We start from the raw sequence: 22,164 nt of genomic DNA, 5'->3' as shown, positions 1-22,164 counted from the left end.
CTTGGGAAACGACATTGAGTCGTGATGTCTGCTAGTCTTGTCGTCGTCAGCCCTACGGTATCAGATCCAGCAGTGCCGCCATAACCCCACTTTCTTCCCACTTCTAGGTTCAAGGTCTGTTCGTCTGACGACTCGAGACAATCACACTCTCGTCCAAAGCTGGGTGATTAGGGCTCAAACCTGGAGAAAAAAAGAGCAGAACTGGACAAATAACGGCACAGTGTCAACACCTGAGGAATGATTCCGACATGCGGGTGTCCAGATGGCAGCCGCGACTGCACAGCAACTCCAAGCTGCGACCTTGAGGTGGCCTCGAGGTACCTCTCATTACCTCAACCCCACCCGTGAAGCTGGTTGAGCGAACAGAACCCCGGTAAAGCTCGCTGGGACACACTGGGGACCCCCCCAGTCCTTTTCCCGCACCCGCTGTGCACGACACACAGACACCGTGCCGAAGGTGGGTGGCCATGCCGGCTTCTGTGGTTGTGTCCTGGGTTCTGCGCACTGTCTTTGAGAGGTACCTGATGTACCTCCAACTTCTCCAGCTCGACCCGACCGGGCTCACGGCACCAGGAGGTCTGTGAGTGTATTCCGGCCTTCCTGTTGTCTGATGATCTCTCTCCTCGGCCATCGAAAGTTTCCAAGAAGGTAGGCTTGCAAGGGAACGGAACCTCACTCACAAAGAACCGAGGATGACGACAGTGCGCCGTCTGTGCCAGCTCAATACCAGCAACTCGGGCGAGTCAAAACTATCTCCGAGTTCCATAGCATTCACTTGGAGAACGTTGCAGACCAGGTTTGCGTCTTGCAGGGTCGAGACACAAACTTGAATGGAAGGGCCCTTGTGACGGCAGTGATGCAACTGTGAGGGAAGAAGCGATATTGAGAGCATGTTGAAGAGTCAGTCCCTTAACTTGCGGCTGAAATAATTTTGCGCCAAGGAAAGGGACTAAACACCGTGATGATCGGGTCTCTCCTGTATAAACCGAAGACGAGGTATATCATATCGCATCAGGACCTCTTGAAAGAAGGTACCGGATTAGTACAAGACGCCCAGTGCGGAAAGGGGAGAAGTGTGAAGGTCCAGGGTGGTGGAGACCTTTTCTTACACCCCGGGCCGCCTCTTGAGCTCCAGGGCTCTAGTTTTGTAAGTAGCTTTAAGCCCCGGGGTAATGCCCAGCTTGCCGGCCCCAGCTCCCCCGGCCACCCACCGTCTTTTGTCCGTCCAAATCATAATCTCCACACCACTCGATCTCGGACGGGCCCCCATGCATTTGACAGCACCCAGCTACCCAGCTTGACGCAAGACTCTCGCATCAACAGCTCTTCTACTGTTTCACTTTGGCTGGAAAAGACTCTGCCGGGGTGTGAGGGAGCTTACCGCTACTGACTGACATATGTATATAAATCCAAAGACGCCGCCCTCGAGCTGTCACCTTGGTCGCCACCAGAACCCAGCAAGAAAGCAATCAAGTTGAACACATCACCGAACCCGTGGCAGTGAGTGAAGCCAGCACGGTACCTGAAGCTCCATCTTCAGCCAGAGGGCAGCCTAGCTAGGTTTTGCGAAGCAACACAACCTCACCAGACAAGAACCTTGTCCACGCCGCATTCAGACCCCAGTCGCACAGCCCGCCCCTCATACGGGACCGCGACTTGCCCGCCGCGCCCACTTTTGTCTCCGCGCTGCGCTGCGCTGCACCGAGCTACGACCTCCCACCACCACCACCAACAAAGCAGAACAGCAGAACGCACACACACGCTGTCCATAATTTTGTTGGAAGCTTTTTGGCCTGAGTGTCGAGGACAGTGAGGCGAAGACGGATATTGTAAAAATCTGGGAAAAGATGAATCAACCACCCTACCCCCCCAACATGCATCAGCATCCATCTCAACACCCGCACCAGCATCCGCACCCGCATCAGCAACAACATCCCCATCAACACCAGCAACCACACCCACTTTCTCACCAGCACCAGCACCAGCACCAGCACCCGCAGCACCAAAGCCCTTACTCCACCGAGATGCACCCACCTCCGCACCCTGTGTCATCCTACCCGCCTCATCAGATTCAGCCGCTCCCATCTATGCCCCCTCCATCCTTCCAGGACGGTCTAGTTCAGGCACAGGCAGCCCAGGCGCAAGGAGCTCCGCCGCCCGGCCCGGCGAGTGAAGCCAGTCCTCAGTCAGGCTCGGGGGGGCAGGAACGTCCGCCACTGACGACCGAGCAGCTGGAGGAGATCAGGAAGAACCTGATTCCCTTCTCTTCCCGAGACGCCCAGGGCAGGAAATACACGTAAGTCGTCATCTTATTTGCCGGGTCCTTTTTTGCTTCATGCTGTGTTGGGGTGAACTGTCTTCCGGTCTGGTGGGTAGGAGAATACTAATCCGACCTGCGACAGCCTCGATGTTGTGCAACAGCCACAACGTGCACGAATGTGTGGTTTTGGAGACAAGGTATGCTTGTGTTGTTGGACTACATCCCCCCTTCGCGATTGGCATGACGGCTCATTGAATCTGAACAGGACCGCCGTCCCATCACCCCTCCACCCTGTGTACGACTGATTGTGACGGACGAGAACACGGGCAAAGAAATTGATTGCAAGTGAGTTACCGTCGTCTTGCCCGGAACCTTGTCAGACTTTTGAAATGCTTATGTGTGGATGATAGCGAGATCGAGTATGGCATGTATGTCCTGAATGTGGACTTGTGGGACGAACATGCGCTCAAGGAGGTCAATCTTGTTCGGCACACGACAGCTTCACCTTCCATCTCTTCGACTTCGCCAGCTTCCTATGCTCAGATGGAATCAACACCGGCATACTCAAACATTCTGCCCTCCAACATCCCGCCGAGGGATGTGGGATACGGGCAGGTGTACCCACCCCCCGGACAAGCCGTCGGTCCTTATGGGATGCAACCAGCATACGGAGGTGCGTAATCATCCGCAAGACTTGTTGATGCACTTTAAAGCGTTCTTTCTGCTGACTCGAGACCACAGCCGGCTTTGTTGGCGCTCCCAACAGCGGTTATGGACAGGCCCCCTATTTTAGAGACTACCCCCAGGAAGTGGGCATGTCGTATGGATTTGGGCCCCCACGCGTCTTCGAACCGTCCTATGGCATCGGAGGGCAGCGCATGTCTATCGGCGGAACCGCGCCATCAGGCATGTTTACGAGAAATCTTATTGGGAGCCTGGCCGCCAGTGCCTTCCGTCTCAACGACCCAGATGACAAGATTGGCATCTGGTTTGTGCTTCAGGACTTGAGTGTGAGGACAGAGGGTTGCTTCCGGTGGGTTGGACTATTCCGTTAATCTCGGAAGCGTTATCATACTAACACCTCTCGACCATAGTCTTCGGTTCTCCTTTGTCAACGTCGGAATTCCCATGTCGAACCCCGGATCTGGCGCCAACGGCGTCGTCAACCAAGGAAGTGCCCCCGTGCTGGCCGCGGTCTTTTCGGAGGTTTTCCAGGTCTATTCCGCCAAGAAATTTCCCGGTGTCTGCGAGAGCACGCCGCTCAGCAAGTGTTTCGCTACCCAGGGCATCAAGATCCCTATTCGCAAGGATGGGCACGAGAAGAAGGGCAATGCGGATGATGATGATGATTATGGTAACTAGGTGTCCCGGGGCTTGTCTTTCGCGGGAAGTCTAGCTGAGGTTGGAGTTTCTGTGTGTGTATAGAGGAGAGGGTGAGTGAGGAGTAAAGAGTGGTCCGGAAAGAAGGGGACATCATGGGGTTAGGGTGTTGTTGAGTCGGTTGGTGGCGATCTTACGTTCTATTTTTACGGTTTCATGTTTCTGTGCTTTTATTCTCTTCTTTTTGTGCGATAGCGTTCTTCTGTCTTGTTTTTGTGCGAAAAAGTATTATGATTGCAGGCTCAGAGGTGATACCAAATGGATACTTGTTTTTCTCTTGTTGTCATCAGAGGGGTAGAGAGAGGGGGTGGGTGGGTGGGTGCTTGTGGTGTTGTGTTCTATTTGTCTCGACTGGATGGGGCTCATTTTTCTTGTTTATTTTCGCTATCCCCTTTTTCTCGCTGCATGTTGCGACTACCCTAACTATGCTGTTTTATTACGTTGTTATTCTATCACTTTTTTGGATAATCGTAGAGGTAGGGGTGGGGGGGGTGGTGGATAAGAGGGGACGTAAGGTAGACTGGTAGATGGATGGCTCGGATGGTACGTGAGGGTGGGAGATCCTGCTGTCGCTGTATATTTTCTCTTGGGTTTATTCTCTGATGAATATTGGCTTTTTATGTATGCCACCATGAATGAAAAAAAGTTTGTTTAGACCATGACAGAACACTCACATCATTTAACACTCCCATGTTCATAGTTGACATGGTTTATGATTTTCTGGCATTTACACCGCATCCGCACCTATCACACAACAGCATAATAACCAAGCCAAACATCAACATCAGCCTCATCGCACCACCTACCTTCGGCCCCTGCTTTTCTTACAGTAACATATATTGCATTACACCTACCTATCGGCAACCCAGCCGGTCCCGAAACTAACTTAGGTATGTTATTGTTGACCGACCACTCACATCAATCCAGTAAGCAAGCCTTGAAAGTTAGGTGGACAAAAAAGCCACAGCGTCACATACCACTAGAAAAGGCGGAACTGAGAAGCCTGAACTAGCAGGAGTTGTTGGCGTTTCTGATACATTTAATACAGGACGCTGATATGGCAGAATGGCCAGCCCCCTTGTCTTGTCGAAGGCAGAGGCTATTCTGACCTTACATGGGAATACGGGCAGATTTACCTAGAAGAACGGAACATCCCATCTCGTTTTTCAATGTTATCGTTTGAAGGTGACGTCCATCCATCCATCCACCCCTTCGAGCGGTCCCGTGACCACTTCCTCTCATATTATTGATGGCCAGCAGCAATTCGGGTCTCGGGACGGAACGTCAGGAGACACACACACACCCACCTTTGAAAAGAAACCCGGATTTCTCACCATATGGGTTGGTGGTCAGTAATTGCTTTTTTGTTTTTCTTCCGCTGGCTACCTAACCAGTGTAGCACCTGTCTACCACAGGGAAAAGTAATCTAAAAGCAATATACAGTTCCTGTCACTTGTGACAGCAACGATAACCCCGACAGGAAGAGGGTGGTGTGAATTACTCCAACTTCCTCCCCACCACAATCTCAACTCTCCCTCACGCCGACTTGTATATCGCGTGGCCAGCATGCAGTGTAACGAAGAGCGAGACACTTAATTCTCCGGTCTCTCTCTCCCTCTCTGTGACCAAGGTTGTTCTGGAAGACAGCAACAGCACTCGGACTCGCAAGACAAGACAAAAGGTCCGTGTCGTTGCAGTTTACCGCCCGCGATGAGACGTCGTTGGAAGGGAACGGCAACCTGCCCAGCAACAGTGTGATCGCGCGCAGCCGGGAAAATGTATGTCTCGGAGGTTCACGTTTCGCACACGTGGCTGTAGATTAGCGCAGGGACGTAAGGGTGATGATGATCGTGATGAATGCGCCCCCTGCATCGTGGTGAGAAGGGAGCAAAGTAAAAGGAGGGTTAGGGTTGGACACATGCTGCGTGATTGACCATGACGCAGGATCGACAACTGTAAAGATTTTAGAGGTTGAGGATCCCGTTGTCTTCTTTTTTGTCTCCTCGGAGATGGATTTCCTTGTGAGCCCCAAGCCAAGATCATCTGAACTCGAGCAGGTGCCAGCATCAACAGACGGTGGAGATCAGAGACAGGGCGAAAGGGGAAGGAGGTCTGGGATACCCCGCAGTGGAAGCGGACGAACACCAATTCTTTGCGACCAAGCTGAGATAGCCATGGGACTGGGATCATAACAGCGTTGCCTTTGTTGGGTCTAAAATAAAACGTTGCATGCTCATTTATTTATTAGTAGGACCATGAGCCCATTTGCGACGGTGTACCGTGCGCGGTTGTCGAGTGATAGGTTAGCCAGTGAGAAATGGTAGGTTGTAGTTGAGGACCAGGCTGCGGATACGACTTCCATCTGATTCTTGGATGTTACCGTGTATATCCAAGATTCAAGCGCTGTATAGAAGTAATAAGTTGGACCTGCTGCTTGAAGAGAACCAAAGATAAATAGCAAGGAGAAGATTGGATAAAAAGATAGGCAATCTCTGGACCATCGACGTCGTTGGAAGTCGTTATCTTATCTCTTGGACCCCTGGCTGATGAGCGAAGAATAAAGTGGGGAGCTTCCCCACAATCGACAACTGCCATCATTTTTCTCTGGAGGCAACAGAACAAGATCCGAAAAAGCAGTGAAGCAAAGCCAAATTCATAGAGCATGCATATTGTTTGCGATTTTGCGTCACTTTCAATTTAATTGAAGCTTTACCTATTATATCTCTCCAGTGCCTCACGCTTCCAGGTCTTCACCGCTTCTACGCAGCCTGAAATGACCCCTCACTCTGACCAGAACGGAGTGCCCGAGGTTCGAGACATTGAACATCCTGGATAGGGACGCCCAGTGTGACAAGAAGATGCCAAGAAGAATGACACCATCACGCAGCTTATGCTCTACAGGACCTGGCGGCCAACGAGATGAATCACCGGCTCTTCTCACCACCGAATCCGGGGTGGTGGCACCAGGCTTTTAAGCCAAGCAAGCACCGGGCGCGCCCGTCCTCCAGCCGTCCAGCCCAGTTCGCACAACCCAGGCGCACCAAACGAGAGCCCTGGATGAGGGGCAGGGAGGGGCAGCGTCTGGATCCAGCATCCAGGGGGTCTCCTTTGGGTGCCCAGGTGATGTCAGAGCCCTGGCCAAGACGGGTGCTTTGGAGGCACTAGCAGTTCTTGAGCGATGCTAGTTGGGCGATGAGACGGGATGCTAAGAGGAAGGTGGTGAAAAAATCCCTTGACCCCCCGTGTGATCACACTTTTTTTTTCCCCTTCTTGCGGTGCCTGGTCTTAGAAGACGTGGCTTGGAAATGCGGAGTTCCAAGAAGCACCAAAACGTACCATTTGATCCCGTTTAACAAGCGCAGCCTCTTACCGGTTGCCCAACTATTAAGGTGCCCTACTTCCTCAGCAACGCCCAACGTCTACGAGGAATCTTCAAGAAAAAGAAAAAAAAACCGAGTTGCGCACTTCTTTCTGGCTGCGGTACAAATAGCCAGCTTCCTGTTCCGCTTCATACGTACCTGTTTTGGAGAAGACCATTCTTTGTCCTCATATCGCATTCTTCACACGCACACGGCCCACGCCTGGAAGGTCTCTCCCAGTACACCACACGCACATCACCCAAAGCCCTTATCCCTAAGAAACCACCCACTCAGCCAAAATGTCCGGACTTGCTTCCTCTGGCCGCGGCGGCGCCGGCAACATGCGCGACCAGTCCAAGACCCCTACGGTCCAGCCCGAGGACCTCGAGACTCCCACCCTCAAGGGGTCCAACGTTGTGACCACCGGCCGCGGCGGGTCCGGCAACATGGCTGCGAACCTCGACGAGGAGGAGAAGCGCCGGCGTCAGGATGTTCAACCGTAAGTCTCATTCTCGCTACCGCGACACCTGGCCAGCAACCCCGCACTTTTTTTTTTTTGCTGCTTGTTGCATTGCGCGATCGTTTGCTCTCTCTCTCTCCAGCAAAGCCGAAGCTAACCACCCCGTTCGGTTTACAGTGTCGCTCGTCGCCCTAGCCATGGCGCCATCAACACAGGCCGCGGCGGCGCCGGAAACGTCGTCAATGCGGACAAGGCTGGGCGCCCCTCGTCGGAGGAGGCGGTTGATACCTCGGATTTGAAGAAGACGCCTTCGCCCAAAACCGAGGAGGAGAAGAAGAGCTGGACGGACAAGTTGTTTGGCAAGAAGCAGTAGGCTGTTTTTGCGTGCGAAGGGGTTCTGTTGCGGTTATAAACGAGGGGTTTATGTTCGTTTGTGATGATGTTAAATACCCGGGTTTTTTTCTCATCTTCTAGGTGGCGTTGAAAAGGGGTGATGATGTTATTCGGCAGGGTTTTTTTTTTCTTTGGCTTGGAAAAATGATGAATGGAGAGGAGAATAGGTGCCAGCGTTCAGGGAATTGAATGCTGGATGAGATATCTAGACATGATTGAATATAATGATGCAATGTCTTAACTTGGATATGAAGGGTGATGTATATGATTATCCATGATACCTTGCCACAATGGGACTCTTGTTTTGGTCTCTTGGAAAGTAGAACCCTGTCCAGTTTTTACTTTGTTAGGTGTATTTTTTTTTATAGTTGGTTCCCCAGGTGATAGTCGCATCTGGCTGATGGTGATGTGATCGCACTCGGGAATAGCTACCATTGTTTCCCCGCCATCTCCGAGCTGTTCATCCTTTCAATACAACCCACAAACAGCAACAACAGACGACGACCTCTTCACAACAACACATTATACAGCTATACCTCCCTTTTCTCATCAACACCAACATGCCCCCCCTCTCCCCCATTGTAGAAACCCACCGCCCGACCTCTATCCCTCCCTCTCTTTTGTCGTTGTTATATTCCAAGCCATACTTCCCTTGCTCACTGCCAGTTTTGAGAAGGATACAATTTGCGGAAAAGTTTGCCGATCGGGGAGGCTGTACATCGCATAGCCGGGTGGTGCATGTTTACCACCATCCGGGGGCGCGTGACCCTGATAGGTTCGTGACCGGGTATGTGGACTTGAGCAAGGGGCCAGAGACGCAGGTTTGGTTGTTTTGCAGTTTAGAAATCCAATCAGGGGGTGAGGAGGGGAGGGTTTGGGATGGGTTGTTGCTTAGGTTCTTTCAGGTTGCGGAGGGTTTATGGGAGGGTGAGAGAAAGAAAAAGATACTAGTTGGTAGTATCCATGAGATGGTGAGGAAAAGGATGATCAACTTGGGGATGGGGCTAGAGAAGACAGCTTTGGCTGGGGGGCAGGAGTGGGAGTTTGATTACAAGTTTGTTTTTCGGGTGGGGGATTTACCCGAGTTAGAAGGGGGGATGAGCGACAAGAGGTGGGAGGTGGAGGGGAGGGAGTTTTATTGGGATGAGATTAGGAAGGGGGATGTTAGGTTGGTGAAGAGTAGGACTGCGATTGATAGGCAGGAGTATGCAACCCTGTTTTGTGAAGAGGATGGGGTAGATGGCTGATGTGAGAGAATGTGTAGGGCGACGTTGTTGATGGTTCCTAGTCTTGCTGTGAGGTTGGGAGCAACGGGGGAGGCTGTTGGGTGGGGGTTTCTTGGTAAGTGGTGTTGAACTGATGAGCTGGCCGTGATGGGTTGTTGACTGACGGGCGAAAGGGCTGGATGGGACGTTGATGTCGCTGCATGTGGAGGTAGGTTCCTGCCCGCTTCACTCCAACTGGTAAAATGGACACTGACAGGCAAATATAGGAACCATATCGCCGTCTCGGCTTCGGAAAGGCAATAGCCATCAAACTCATGCGCGAGCGTCTCCACGAATATGGTGACGACGGCCTGGGGGCTGCGGATGTTTGGGTTGAAAACACAAAGAGTCAAGGTCTATGCCGTGCTATTGGTGGTAAACCATCGTGGATTGTATCATGGTATATGCCCTTCCCCAAGACCAAATCATGAAGCTCGGCCTGACATTACAACTCTGCAGGGGAATACTCGATCTTGAAAGCATGCAAAACATCAAGCTCTAAACTTTTGCTACGGCAAAATAAACAAGTCTATGGCAATTCGTACAGATTCCGGCAGATCCAGTCAATCGGTCTTGGTGAGGCGGTGGATCTCCTGGAAGAAGAACTTGAGGTCATCTGGGTTGACAAATGGGGTGATGCCTGGGAACCTGTTAGCGGCGATGAGAGTAATTAATTCAAAAATTGAGACATACCGTGACCGAGGTTAACAATCCAGCCCTTCTTGCGCTCTGCCCAGCCGAAACCCTTGACCATTTCGGTAACAACCTCGGTGATGGACTCGTGCGAGCCGTACAGTACGCCGGGGTCGGCATTGCCTTGAAGAACCACTGGTCGGTCTCCAATGATCTTGACAGCCTCCGCAGGATCATGGAGCCAATCCATGCCAATCACCTGGTATCCCATATCGGCGCATGCGTCGAGGGCGTACCATGCACCCTTGGGGAACACCACCATGGGAACCTGCTCGAGACCGAGCTCCTTGAGGCGCAGAGGAAGGTGCTTGGCGATATAAGCGAGGTATGGCTGAGAGAACTTCTTGAAGGATGATGGCGAAAGCTCACCAGCCCAAGAATCAAAGACTTGAACAATCTAAGGGAGACAGTCAGCGATTGTGTTCCCGGCCAATGTATGCCAAAGACAATACCTGAGCCCCAGCCTTGACTTGCAGCGCGAGATACTCCACGCAGAGCTCTGAGATCTTTTGGAGAAGAGCCTTGGTCTCCTCTGGGTACTTGTAGATCCACGTCTTGACCTGCTTGAACAGCTTGGTGCCGCCACCCTCAACCATGTAGCACAACAGTGTCCATGGCGCTCCAGTGAAGCCGAAAAGGGGCACTCGCCCATCAAGCTTTTTCCTGGTCAAAGTGATCGCCTTGTAGACATAGTCCAACTCCTTGGCGACATCGACAGGGCGCGCCATGAGCTCGATGAACTGCTTATCCTGGGGAGTCTGCAGGGGATCGGGAAAATGAGGGCCCTTCTTATCGACCATCTCAACAGTCATACCCATTGCCTGGGGGATGACCAGAATGTCGGAAAAGATGATGGCGGCATCGATAAGTCCGCCAAAGCGTTCAATGGGCTGCAGGGTCAAAGTCGAAGCAATCTCGGGACTGCGGCAGCACTCAAAAAAGTCACGACCACCCTTGGCCTCGTGGTACTCTGGGAGATAACGACCAGCTGCACCACCAGGAGTCAGCGCGCGCAAATCAGGGCAACGACGGGCTTCATACCCTGCCGCATCACCCAGATGGGCGGGCGTTCAACGGTTTCGCCTGCGATGTGATGTGTTAGCAGTGTAGCCCTCGTCTCATCTAGACAGTAAGAGAATACTAACCCCGTGCAGCTCTAAGAAGCAGGTCATTCTTGAGAGGGGGGAATGAATGTTCAGCCATTTTTGCAACTTTTCGGATTTTTCCTGGGGAACTCTTTCTGAAATGACAACTGTCCTGATGTTGCACCAGTGTTCCCTCGTCTCAATCCCGCGGCATCAAGTAATACTTGTATAAAAGTACCCCGCCATCGAACAAATCTCAATTGCACTTACAATTCAAGGCGGGGTCTCGTCCCGCCTTCGGCTGATTCCCCCACCATCGACGCCACAGCGCAACAGCCGGGGCCCCTGTATTAACCCCCCTCGGCGTGCATGGGTCTAGAAGCACTAGCCACACGCTTCCCGTCCCTGGCAATTGACTTTGCGAAGAAATTGTCAAAGCTCCTACTGCTATCAAGCCACAAGCAAAGCCTCCAGACTGACGACAACACCACGAAACGATCGACTCCCCCGACAACAACGACCACCAGAGGAAGCACTACGGAATATGCCGTCTCTCGGCTGATCGTCACCCCTTTCATTTCGATGCGTTTCGCGGTATTTCTGATCTCGGCTCGCAAGACTCACAGCCCCGCCGGCGATGATTTCACGGCCCGGCATTCGACACAATGTTATCGCCAATAGCATGCTCGCCAGTTCCTTCGAGACCTACCGTCTCCTGTCGAAGCCCTTGGCGAGAGGGGCCAGCTACATTCCGGGACCACTGGAGAGCCAGTGGCGGTTAGGACGCCGACGGATGGGATTCTCCCTACAGTGTCCTCCTACACCACCACCCTGGGCCTTTATGGCGCCTCTCGATCTTTCGAAATGGAGATGGGACCCTCCAAAGTCCCTGGCAGATATCATTGCGTCAGATCTTACTCATGAGCCTGGCACCAGCCTATCGTTCCTCGCAAGATCAATAAAAGCTTCGCTAGGGCTAGGAGCATCATCAACTCAGCATGTGGTTGATGACTCGGCGTCGGCCCTGTCAGTTGAGCAACCTCCGCCCAAAGTTCGTCGCTCCAATCAGGTCTCCATGTTTCTTGCAGATGTCGAGCTGTTTCGGACCGCGGCGGCAGAGGTGGACGAGCACATGATTATGCCACTCACTGAGGAGATCAGCAACAAGCTCTACTGGTATATTCTTCAAGGGGATCTAGCTCCCGTGGGTCTTGCAAGAGTGGCAGACCACCTCTACACAGCTTTGGACTCACGACTGCGCGCCACGTCTACCAAAGCAACCACGGAATTGGATGAGAAAGCGGATGAAGCGTATAATAGCCAACTCCTGTTGATCACCGCCACCATCATCCGCGCCCTGTCCAACTCGCGGGTCTATCCTTTATCTTCTCTCGGCTCACGTTTCTGGGATGCCCTGGGTGAACGATTGGCGATGCTACCTGCATGTGATGAGACTTGCAATCTCCTCGCCCCTTTCGTCTCCTTGCTATGTGATTTGCCACATATCAGCCTCACAGTAGGGGGCCAGGAAAGCCGTTTTGAGAGGCAGCTCCTGCGGCTGCTAAATAAGCATTTTGTCCTCTGGGCGTGCACGTCATCGAGAACCGAAGCTGCCCAGGACGATGCTTTGGACTGGCTTTCGCCCAAGACATCTCAAATGCGTCAGGCCCGCGCGCTTGGTGCAGCACTGGATGTTTTGTTGAACCATATAGGCGGGTTAAACGATACAGGCCGGTACGACCGACACCATCTTCTCAGCAAAATCAATGACACGGTTAAAAGGGTTCTGATCCGGTCATCCAGTCTTGCAGAGAAGTGTGGGCTGAGATATGCTTGGCTTACTACGCTTGCCCATGCACGCACAATTGGAGAGCCCAACTTTGTACAGACTGCCCGCCTTTTCACCAAGGAAGAACCGAGCCTCCCACCATTGAGTGGAGCTGAACTCGGATGGCTATTGCTCGCACAATGGAATAGTCGGCAGATGGTTAGATCGGACCAGCTCGTTGGTATATATAACTACTATTATAGGGAACGGCGCCAGATTCAAGATGACGCAGCAGCACTTACGTCTTTTTTGAAGGCTGTTTACCACCACAACATTCTATATACGTCGCCGGACTTGGCTGTGCAGACATACGCTATCAACGCAGTGCCAAAGTGGGAACGTGAAGAATGGGGGATAACCCCATTAGCCCTTTTCCACGCTTACGGAAGGACTGTCTGGAGGCTGTTAGATGCACTTGGCCGCGTGGGCGACGTGCTCGTCTCGCTGGAGGCTTATATATGCCCCAGAAATGGGGGTATGGTCGGAAAAAATTTCCTCGAAATCCTTGCGGAATCGTCTGGCATGCGCCACGAGGTCAGAATCGACATCGCCGAGCTCTTCAACTTTGAGCTGCGGCATCCCGATGCATACGAGTTCAATCCCTGCAGCATTGAGCATGTTGCAGAGAAGATCATCAAGGATGAAAAGTTGCCACCAGATACGATCTGGCGATGCCTGGGTCTTTACAGCTGGGTTGGAGGCATGCTTGGATTCAGTGGCGGCTACGCCAAAGACCGCAGTTGCTACAGTCCTAGGCTCTACAAGATGGCACAATACAGGATCATAACGAATGCGGCAACCTGGTTCGCCGAGCGACCCGATCTCAGTTACAGTCAGAAATATCGACATGTGTATCTTTGCATCCTCTTCTTGAAGCGGCGAGGGAAGAAGACACTCCCTGCAAGTGCCTTGAAGGCTCTCTACGACGTTGCGGTGGAAGACTTGAAGGCGGGCAGATGGGGGAGGACGAGATTACTGCTGCACTTCTGCAGGTTGGTCGGGGAGATCCAGGGCCCAGAGGCTGAGCGTGAATGTCGCCTTGCGTTTAGTCTCTGGCGACAGAGGTTGGCTCGGCTGCAGAAGTTGAAGGGAATAGAGGAGCATTTTCTGCAAGCCGAGGGCATCGAAGAGTTGGAAACAGTCGTTGAAAAGACGGAGAAGCTGCTCAGGGAGAAGCATGTTGGCACCCATGTGCTTGATGATGATATTGTGGAAGCCCAGGAAACTCAAAGAGAGACCGGTTGCCATGACCAATATGCGGAGGATGATAAGAATCGTGAATGGTGGCCCAGGGGCATGAACCCCAATTGGTAACCTTGAAGGTTTCTCAGGGGGTAACTAATGTCTGTTGACAGTTACCCATATACAGTCTATGATACCCATCTATCTATCTATCTATCTACCACTTTTTTTTCTCACGCATTCTTTTTCTGTTACCCCGCTTCCTTTTCTTTCCGGAGAAAGCTTTGACGGTGTGTACACAAGTGGTCTTGGTGTGTGTTACGCAGGTGATCACAGGGTTGTTATGTCTTACCAGGAGCAAAGGTCTTGTCAGAGTGAAGGTGAACCGGTCCGAGAAGTAGGCAAGACGAGATAGAAGAGAGGGCCTGATCACCAATGCAAAAAGGATGGATACGTGTGAAGGGCCAGAGGAGGGAGATGCAGTGTCCGGGCCGTGCGGTGGGTTGCTGTGTTTTTCTACTCTACACTAGATTACATGCGTCGTGCTCGCAGGCATGGCTCGGGCTGCACTGCTTGTTATTACTGACCTGGAAGCTGCAGGTCGTTGCGTTGCACAGAGACACATAGCTACACCACAGCTAGTAGTCACACGAAAGGGGGAGAAGAGAATCAGCAGCGCGTGGGAGTGAGGTGTGAGTGGTTTCGGTTGCCACGATGCTTCTTCCGATCCTGCCTGCGGTGTCTTGCTCTGGTGGCAGAGAGAAAGTCGATCCATCCCTGGACATTTGCATGCGCAGGTGGACAGGGTGAGGAAGCTACCCATCTGGGGGAGGATGCCCGGATGATAGGTGCCCTTTAACCCCCCACCCTCCCCCAGCCTTTTTTTTCTCTGTGTCTTCTTGTTGTTGGTGGTGCAGATATATTGATTGCCCGATGTAGTCCAGATCTGGGAATCCCATGCACACACTTTGGCGCTGTCCTTGGCCAGGAAACCCTCAATCCACAAACTCGGGACAAGAGGCCGCCTTCTCCCGTCCGTGTGTCTGCCCGGGAGCCTACACATTCTGGGCGGACGGTTTGATCAGCCAGGTACTAGAGCAGCGGAAAACGACGCCGCCTCCTGACCTCGGGTATCGTTGCGTCTTTTCGGGACCCGGGGACGGCAGGTTGCTTTTCCGGTGGAAGGGGGAAAAAGACTCCAAAGATGAGATGGAAAGAGGTCGGACTCCGGGATAAGAAGTCTCCGTCATGTCCGGTTTTCTTTTGTTTTTTTTCTTTCTTTCTTTTTTTTTTGAGGGCATTTTCAACACTGTCTTTTGCCATCCGGAGCGGTGAACTTTCATGTCTGAATCCTCATGATCATCATCCCGCGGCACTTACTCTCCACCAGTCAAGGAGCCTTATCTCGATGCTGCAGCGACCCATCTCTGGCCAAACACGGAGCAATCTAAGATTTATGATGGTGGGCTAGGACAGCATCTGCTCCTGGCCTTCTCAATGCCCGTTTCTGCCCACTTTGGGCTGTCTAATCTGTATGTCTGTCTCAGTGAGTCTGGGGAAATCGATGCTGCAGGCTGGTGGAGTCTGTTCTGGCCTTCCGGTCCGAATAGAGCGTGAGCTACTGGCCTGCTGTTCCTACCGAACCCACTTCGGGGACGAGGGTGAAGGGCGAGACAGAGTTTAGACCGGAGCTCAGCTCATACAAGTCATACTCGATTGCTTTGGGGTAGTCCTCTCAGCATCAAAAACAAGCGTCCCGTTTGGGACCGTTACTGCCAGGGAAGAAAAAGGCCATCAAGGGACGGACGGGCGGGCGATGACCCCTAGACTGACGTTGCACATATACCCGATATGCTTTGTTCCCGGTGGATGTTTCGATCGCCACTAATTACCTGTCTTTTTGGGTTTTATACTGGCTTATATCTTATATGCAGTCATTCTACACGGGTTGGGGGAACAGGTAGCTAGGCAAAGAAAGCAAAAATTGGCTGGCTGATTGTCTCAGGGGGCACACCATCTCCGTTCAGACACCAAGCAGGACTCGGAGGCTTCACATGCCTCTGCTCTTGGAGCAGTCCAGGTGGAGTCAAGGTTTAAATGGGGCTGAGAGCTGCGAACGAAAAATGTTTGAGGGAATGGCACCAAGAAGCCAGCTCATGTAGGGATGGAATCATCTACCTGGAGCAGCTCAGATATGCACAAAATTCCCGGACAACGTTCATCGACGGAAGTTCGGCGTCTTCCTTGCCCGACAGCCCCCCTCCCCCTCCCCCACTGTCTGTTGACGGGCTACAAGCTATGCGTTCCGTGGTGTTTGTGGACTTGTTGACATGGGAAGAGTGGCAGAGGACATACAAATCCTTCTAGACACTCGCACACTTACTTCGATGGCACCAATGTTTTGCAAACATACACAGACATGAGGTATGGTATTTCCGGGACATTGGATGCTGCTGCTGTGGTCCGAGGAAACGCCTGCGCACCTAGGAGTACATGATACGATGGGACAGGAAACAAGGTCATGAAGTAGGCGGGAGCGGGAACACATCGCAACCGAGAGCACACCGACAGCAGGTTCATTCCATCAGCTGACTGGAGATGGGAAAAGACTTCCAGGACTGAGGTGGAGGCAGATGTCGGTGAAACGGTGGACATCTAAGATGGGATGAGGTGGCTCTCTCTCTGCCGGCTAGGTAGTGTCAGTGCCAGTGTCAAACCGAGAAAGGGGGCGGAGAGTGGGTGGTGACAGGTTCCGAGCTTCAAAACGCTCTTTCCTTTCCCGTCGTTTTGTAGCGGCATATCTTTCTTTTGCTTCGCTATGGATTACAATTCTAGCGCTGCCACTGGCTCTCCCATCCAGGTTCGGGTGTGTGACACCGCCGGGGGAAGGAGCCAGAGGGTCCTGCCCTCCACTGAGGTGGCCCCCGTCCAAATCGCTTGTGACAGTGACAGTGACAATTCCGTCATTCCGCCGTTCGCCTGGCTCGGGTGGTTCTGGGGGGTATTTATGATGAGGCAACTAAGCAGTTAAGGCCGTCCAGTGCTGTCAAGGGACAGTCACACACATACAACCAAGCAAACCATATGTGACAGCCGTTCACTCAACCGAACAGAAGCACCACACAAGCAAGCAAGCCCGCTGAACACGTTTCTGACCTGCTCTGCTACCTGCCAGGGCCGAGCTGAAACAAGGGCGTGAGCAAGGCTATCAGAGCTGGATTCCTCTCCGAGGCCCACCAGACTCCTGGGATCGCACCGTTTGACCGAAACGAGAATCCGATAAGCTTTTCCTTGTCCTCTAGCACACGACACCTCTGTCCGTTGACCACCTCACCACATCACCTACCTCTTACCTACACACAAATACCCTCGGGCAGCCGGGCACCCGCCGACGCCTCCTTCTCGGCTTCGTTTCGACCCTCTTGCCTGGCCTCGTCTGGCTATCTGCATGTCTGATCTGCTCGTCTGGTCAGGTGCCGCTGATGGTCTTGATTCGCCGACAGTCTCTCTCTCGTGTCGTCCGATGAGCCTTTTGCTTGGCCAGACGTCCCGCAGTTTGCAGCCCGCCGCCCGCAACCCGCATTCAACAAGACCGTACCCTACCCGGTGTTCCCTGCTCTGCATTGTGCTGCCCGCAGCCCCGGTGTTGACCCCGCAGTCTCTGATACAGCAGCTTGGCCCCCGACTTCTCCTTCCTCGTCCTGTTTCCCGAGCCTCCTCTCACACTGCCTGGACCTGTGGCCTTGGTCCTCGCCTCAGACCTACTGCTGATCCAGTTTCACTGATGCCAGCTCCCATCCGCAGAAGCAGCAACTGCCCGTGACTGGAGTGTCGTCGACAAAGTCATTCGATATACGAAACGAGCTGGTTGTCGAGCGAGAAGGGAGTCGGTCACTTCCACTGCCGCGATTAGTAGTGACGCCATCTCACATCGCCATATCCACAGCCTCCCATGCGTCAATAAGCAGAATTCAAAACACTCGTACAAAGACAGATTTCAAGTATCCGTCTGTCGGCACCCCATACCTCGACGGGACCAGAGCCGCGGTTGAGGAAGAGAAAGGGGTAGAAGGTGGATGGGAGGTGTTCAAAGGAACGATTGTCCCCTCCATCATCTCGTTCAGCTTCCTATCTGTGAGGCAGTATCTCGGCATCCTTTCACAGTTTCGATACTCGCAGTAGTCACTTATCTTGATTCATTACGCCCGTAGTAAGAACGCCGGCTGTCGCCACGCTCCCTGAGACCGTCTTCGGCTTGCGAATCACCTTGCGTGCCCGACGCCTCCTAGCGCGAGTGTCGTTCTGCCGGCTCATTCCACATCGGCAACACGACAAAACCTTGCCAAATCGGATTCGAGCCGTGTGTGCCGCAAAAAAGAAGCACCTAAATTCGATATCGTACGGAGATCCTCTGGTGTTTACATCTCGCCGGCGGCTCGCATACCTAAACATCCAGGCTGAACATTTGTCTGGATCGGAACATAATAGGGGGTAGTTTGGAATTGGTTCAGGGGTTACGCAGATCTGCGATATTCATCATGGCTGCCAGGTATCAACAGCATCCCACAGTCCCGGTGGGATTCCAACCAAGCCAAGGCGGTTATGCCACAGCCGCACCGCATCATGCGGCCCACATGTCACCATCGCATCTTGGGGTTGGCTTGGACGGCACGGCCCATGCCGGATCTAGGAGAGGCAGTTCGACGACGGTGCCGCCGCCACATCAACAGCAGCAACAGCCGTTGCCAAGTGCGAATGGAGAAGGAGCTGGGACTCCAAACACAGGTAGGGAGGGGACATCCACACCAACGGGGCAGAATCCTAATGGAACATCATCTTCAACTACTGGCCCGAAGCCCATTCGTAGGCGGTTGCGCATGATCACTTCCTGCCTCGAATGCCGGCGACGAAAACTCAAATGCAACAAGGGTGCGACGTGCAGCAACTGTGTGAGATTTTCAAGAGAATGTCTCTACCTCGGACCCAAGCTTGACGAGGCCAGCCAGATAAGGCTTACAGAGATCAAGGAGAAGGTTGGGTCGCTTGAGAGGCAGTTTGAGAGGGATGTTGCCAGAGGGGCTACCGGAGGTGGTGGAGGCAGAAGTGGTGGTTCACGACAGCAACGGATTCTGGCTGACGACGTTGAGGATGACTTTGACGAGGAGCGTGACCTCCAGATCAGCTCCATGGTGGCGCTTGATCTCACCTATGATGACTATCCCGATGGGGTTGGTACCGACGACTTGATCGATCTGGGCATCCGAGTTGGAAAAATGAGAATTACCGAGAGAATTGGCGGACTCAACAGACCACGAATTTCGGAAGAGGTGAGTTATTCAGAGTTCAAAATATCGAGGAAAGTTTCTGATGGAGTTTGATTATCTAGATTCAAGCTGGCATTGCAGGTTCCCCGATAGCTACGACGCCCTCTTCTGCCACTACGCCCTGGTTCAATGGGGCATCCCAGATGCTAGGGGGTGACGGCACGTCAGAGGCGTCCTTCGACATGCTCCCTGATTTTCTCAAGCCGGGTGACTCTTATCTTCCACCCACAAGCGGCTTCTTTTTTGGCCAAGCTGGTGTATCGCCGCCGTTGGAACAGCTGTTACCTGGAAGTCGGGAGTGGGGCCAGCGCCTGGTCAACCGCTACTTCGAAGCAGTTCACCCTATTGCGCGGTGTGTCCACAGGCCGTCTTTCGAGGCCTTGTATCAGTCCTTCTGGGACGATATCGCACAAAACTGGGAGCCCCGTCCATCGGTGCAGGCACTGGTGTTTGCTGCTTGGTTCAGTGCTGCAGTCAGTCTTGATGAAATCCAGGCTCAAAATGAATTTGGAAATACGAAAAGCGCCATCGTGGCTCACATGAAGGTGGCCACCGAGACGGCGCTGAGCAAGGCCAATTTTCTGCGAACAACAAAGTTCGAGACGATGCAGGCGTTTATCATGTACATGGTAAGTCGGTACCACCATCGTGGGGCGTGCAAAGTTGGCTGACACAAATACACAGCTTCCGCTGTGTAGAGACGAGGTATCGAGAGCGCACTCTGTGCTGGTTGGTGCTGCTGTGAGAATGGCCGAGTGTATGGGGCTTCACCGCGATGGTGAGGCTTACGGCCTTAGCCCCTTGGAAACACACGTGCGACGGCTTGTTTGGCACCAGCTGTGCTTCCTGGACATACGGACATGCGAAGCCCAAGGACCGAAGCCAGCCATTCGGCGCGAGGACTATGATACCAAGCTTCCTTTGAACTGCGAAGAGACCGACCTCACGGCGAACATGGTTTCTGTTCCACCACCGGCTGATCAGTGGACGTCGACAATGCTTGTGTTGATGAGATTTGAGATCAACGAGATGATGCGCATCATCTGGGCGGACCGACGCAAGCTGGAAACGCACAAGACAACACTGACAGCCGTACTCACCAAGATTGAAAACTTTCGCAAGCGCATGTTTGAGAAGTACAACCGCTTCCTCAACGAAGAGGTGCCGGCTCAGAAATATGCGAAGCTTGTCATGCAGCTTCTGATCTATCGCTTGCACGCCATGGTGCTACACCCGTACCACTCTAACGCTACAAGTCCATTGCCCGAACGCCTGAACGGTCTTCTGATTACGAGCGGCATTCTGATCATTGAAACTGCGATTCAGCTCGAATCTGATCCCAGATTTCGGGACTGGTCATGGTATCTTGGAGCTTACCAGCAATATCAGATTGCCCTTCTCTTGGCCACGGAGATTTATTACCGGCCTCAGAACAAGGAGTGTAATAGGATCTGGAGGTGTCTCGACTATGTCTTCAACTTGGACCCCAATGAGGCGCGGGATCAAAAGAGTCTCAAGATCTTGACCGAGATCATGGGCAAGACGAGCGTCTATCTCGGCATGCGAAAGGTCCGCGCGCCAACTGGTATTGCCAGGGCCGTTCCCTACAAGCAGGCCGTGAAAGAATCACCTATTCAGTCACACGCCATGGTTCCTACCGGGTCGTTTCCTCAACATCAGCAACAGATGCACCAGACGGTTAACGGTCCAGGTCATGGGTTGAAGCCTGACCCAAGCATGCCCCAGATGCCTGTAAATGCCATTCCCACCATTAATATGCCAATGTCACATGGCAATATGGCTCACTCGGTGCCTTCGAGCATGCCGGCCCGCGTTCCTTCTTTCGGGCACTCACCCATGATGTTTCCTCCGCAACAGCCAACGATCATGCCCAACATGGTGTTTGCCGGTGTCTCTAACGGTGAGGTTCTATGGGGTTTCCCGCATATGAACCCTGGAAGTCCTGAGAATAGCAGTGATGGTGGAAGTGTTGTTGGTCAGCCACAACGTCATGGAAGCATTGCTGGGCCTGGGGCGGCCATCAACGTGATGGATAATATTGACTGGGTAGGTGTTTGTTCTCTCTGATGCGTGTTCCACGATCACTGACCATTGTTTTTTGGCAGGATGCTATCAATGTTCTGTTCCCTACCGACCCCAATACCGGCGAGCTCAGCTTCAATTCTTTTCAGGTGGACCACTCTGCTCAGATGAATCATAACCTGGGTGCTCAGATGGGACATGCTCATACTCCCCATCATCAACAGCAGCACTCACAAACACAATGGGGACCGAATTAGGTTTCCAGAGAAGGTGTTCTGATTTATGGGGTATTGATTTTGCTGGTTTTTCTCATGTCAAAGCAGTTTTATTTGCTCTGTTGGCACCGTATCTTGCACATCTTGACACTACAAGATTGAGCAAGCTTTCTGTTGGACTGAGACAAATGGGGATTTCGGGGGACAGCAAACAAGATTAATGGTGAGGAAAGGGAAACAGACAGAAAAAGTCTGGGCGAGGAGGTCATCGCCAATGCTAAGAGTGGCGCAGTTTCGAGGAGCAAGGCAAGCACGGTCGGTGTTTGGGGATGATAGTTTCTACTATGGGTGTCCTTTGTTTTGTCTGCTCTTCTGGCTTTTCTTTTGTTGCTTTTCACTCCTCGCTCGTTTTATACCATTATTTCAGTTTTTTCTTTACGAGGAAGGAAAGGGGAAGATGGGAAAAGAGGGGAAACATTTTCAGAAATGTAGGTGTTGTGTAAAATGGATTTGTGGGTGGAAATTTGGAGGGAGTGTAAAAGGTTGTGTAAAATGGGTAGTATCTTAGTTATAGGGGAAGATAGAACGGGTTAAGGGGGGATGGGGGAACAAGGCAGTTAGGTAGATGATAGGAAGTAATTTTGAGAGAAATATGATTTGCTTGTTTTGGGCAGATT

General features: G+C 52.5%; 8 protein-coding genes across 8 annotated transcripts; 7 read left to right on the top strand and 1 right to left on the bottom strand.

The window, feature by feature from the left end:
* Positions 1–961: 961 nt before the first annotated feature.
* QC761_0008360 (uncharacterized protein) lies at positions 962–1,504 on the top strand (the record flags this gene model as incomplete). The annotated part of the gene is made up of 2 exons (XM_062871880.1): positions 962–1,147; positions 1,430–1,504. 2 exons carry the CDS (start codon positions 962–964, stop codon positions 1,502–1,504), a joined length of 261 nt encoding a protein of 86 aa, XP_062737139.1.
* Positions 1,505–1,847: 343 nt separating this feature from the next.
* Positions 1,848–3,947, top strand: QC761_107600 (uncharacterized protein; the record flags this gene model as incomplete). The annotated part of the gene is made up of 6 exons (XM_062874033.1): positions 1,848–2,296; positions 2,403–2,457; positions 2,526–2,605; positions 2,671–2,933; positions 3,002–3,293; positions 3,355–3,947. The coding sequence occupies 6 exons, from the start codon at positions 1,848–1,850 to the stop codon at positions 3,620–3,622; spliced, it is 1,407 nt and encodes a 468-aa protein (XP_062737138.1). The 3' UTR covers positions 3,623–3,947.
* Positions 3,948–6,029: 2,082 nt separating this feature from the next.
* On the top strand, positions 6,030–8,134 carry QC761_107590 (uncharacterized protein). The gene is made up of 2 exons (XM_062874032.1): positions 6,030–7,498; positions 7,637–8,134. Exons 1-2 carry the CDS (start codon positions 6,833–6,835, stop codon positions 7,652–7,654), a joined length of 684 nt encoding a protein of 227 aa, XP_062737137.1. The 5' UTR covers positions 6,030–6,832; the 3' UTR covers positions 7,655–8,134.
* A 278-nt stretch (positions 8,135–8,412) lies between these two features.
* Positions 8,413–10,253, top strand: QC761_107580 (uncharacterized protein; the record flags this gene model as incomplete). Its single annotated transcript, XM_062874031.1, has 5 exons — positions 8,413–9,056; positions 9,108–9,193; positions 9,252–9,286; positions 9,345–9,517; positions 9,577–10,253. 5 exons carry the CDS (start codon positions 8,413–8,415, stop codon positions 9,617–9,619), a joined length of 981 nt encoding a protein of 326 aa, XP_062737136.1. The 3' UTR covers positions 9,620–10,253.
* HEM12 (Uroporphyrinogen decarboxylase in heme biosynthesis) lies at positions 9,478–11,139 on the bottom strand. The gene is made up of 4 exons (XM_062874030.1): positions 10,956–11,139; positions 10,263–10,852; positions 9,811–10,207; positions 9,478–9,757 (listed from the first exon to the last, which is right to left on the bottom strand). Exons 1-4 carry the CDS (start codon positions 11,011–11,013, stop codon positions 9,681–9,683), a joined length of 1,122 nt encoding a protein of 373 aa, XP_062737135.1. The 5' UTR covers positions 11,014–11,139; the 3' UTR covers positions 9,478–9,680.
* Positions 11,140–11,532: 393 nt separating this feature from the next.
* QC761_107560 (uncharacterized protein) lies at positions 11,533–14,037 on the top strand (the record flags this gene model as incomplete). Its single annotated transcript, XM_062874029.1, has 1 exon — positions 11,533–14,037. One exon carries the CDS (start codon positions 11,533–11,535, stop codon positions 14,035–14,037), a length of 2,505 nt encoding a protein of 834 aa, XP_062737134.1.
* A 582-nt stretch (positions 14,038–14,619) lies between these two features.
* Positions 14,620–14,986, top strand: QC761_0008300 (uncharacterized protein; the record flags this gene model as incomplete). Its single annotated transcript, XM_062871879.1, has 2 exons — positions 14,620–14,711; positions 14,845–14,986. The coding sequence occupies 2 exons, from the start codon at positions 14,620–14,622 to the stop codon at positions 14,984–14,986; spliced, it is 234 nt and encodes a 77-aa protein (XP_062737133.1).
* Positions 14,987–18,443: 3,457 nt separating this feature from the next.
* On the top strand, positions 18,444–22,159 carry QC761_107540 (uncharacterized protein; the record flags this gene model as incomplete). The annotated part of the gene is made up of 4 exons (XM_062874028.1): positions 18,444–19,232; positions 19,292–19,858; positions 19,914–21,296; positions 21,356–22,159. 4 exons carry the CDS (start codon positions 18,444–18,446, stop codon positions 21,527–21,529), a joined length of 2,913 nt encoding a protein of 970 aa, XP_062737132.1. The 3' UTR covers positions 21,530–22,159.
* Positions 22,160–22,164: the final 5 nt, after the last annotated feature.

Source organism: Podospora bellae-mahoneyi (assembly GCF_035222275.1).
Source record: "Podospora bellae-mahoneyi strain CBS 112042 chromosome 1 map unlocalized CBS112042p_1, whole genome shotgun sequence".
Classification (NCBI taxonomy): domain Eukaryota; kingdom Fungi; phylum Ascomycota; class Sordariomycetes; order Sordariales; family Podosporaceae; genus Podospora; species Podospora bellae-mahoneyi.
The sequence above is the reverse complement of the archived record's forward strand: the minus strand, read 5'-3'. Positions and strand labels throughout refer to the sequence as shown.

Excerpts from the sequence above, each read along its gene's own strand:
- QC761_107590 (XM_062874032.1), top strand. The coding sequence starts at position 6,833 with ATGAGACGGGATGCTAAGAGGAAGGTGGTGAAAAAATCCCTTGACCCC.
- HEM12 (XM_062874030.1), bottom strand. The coding sequence starts at position 11,013 with ATGGCTGAACATTCATTCCCCCCTCTCAAGAATGACCTGCTTCTTAGA. Across the intron at positions 10,208-10,262 it reads AAGTCAAGGCTGGGGCTCAG|ATTGTTCAAGTCTTTGATTC; the intron begins GTATTGTCTTTG and ends TGTCTCCCTTAG. Across the intron at positions 9,758-9,810 it reads GATTGTTAACCTCGGTCACG|GCATCACCCCATTTGTCAAC; the intron begins GTATGTCTCAAT and ends ACAGGTTCCCAG.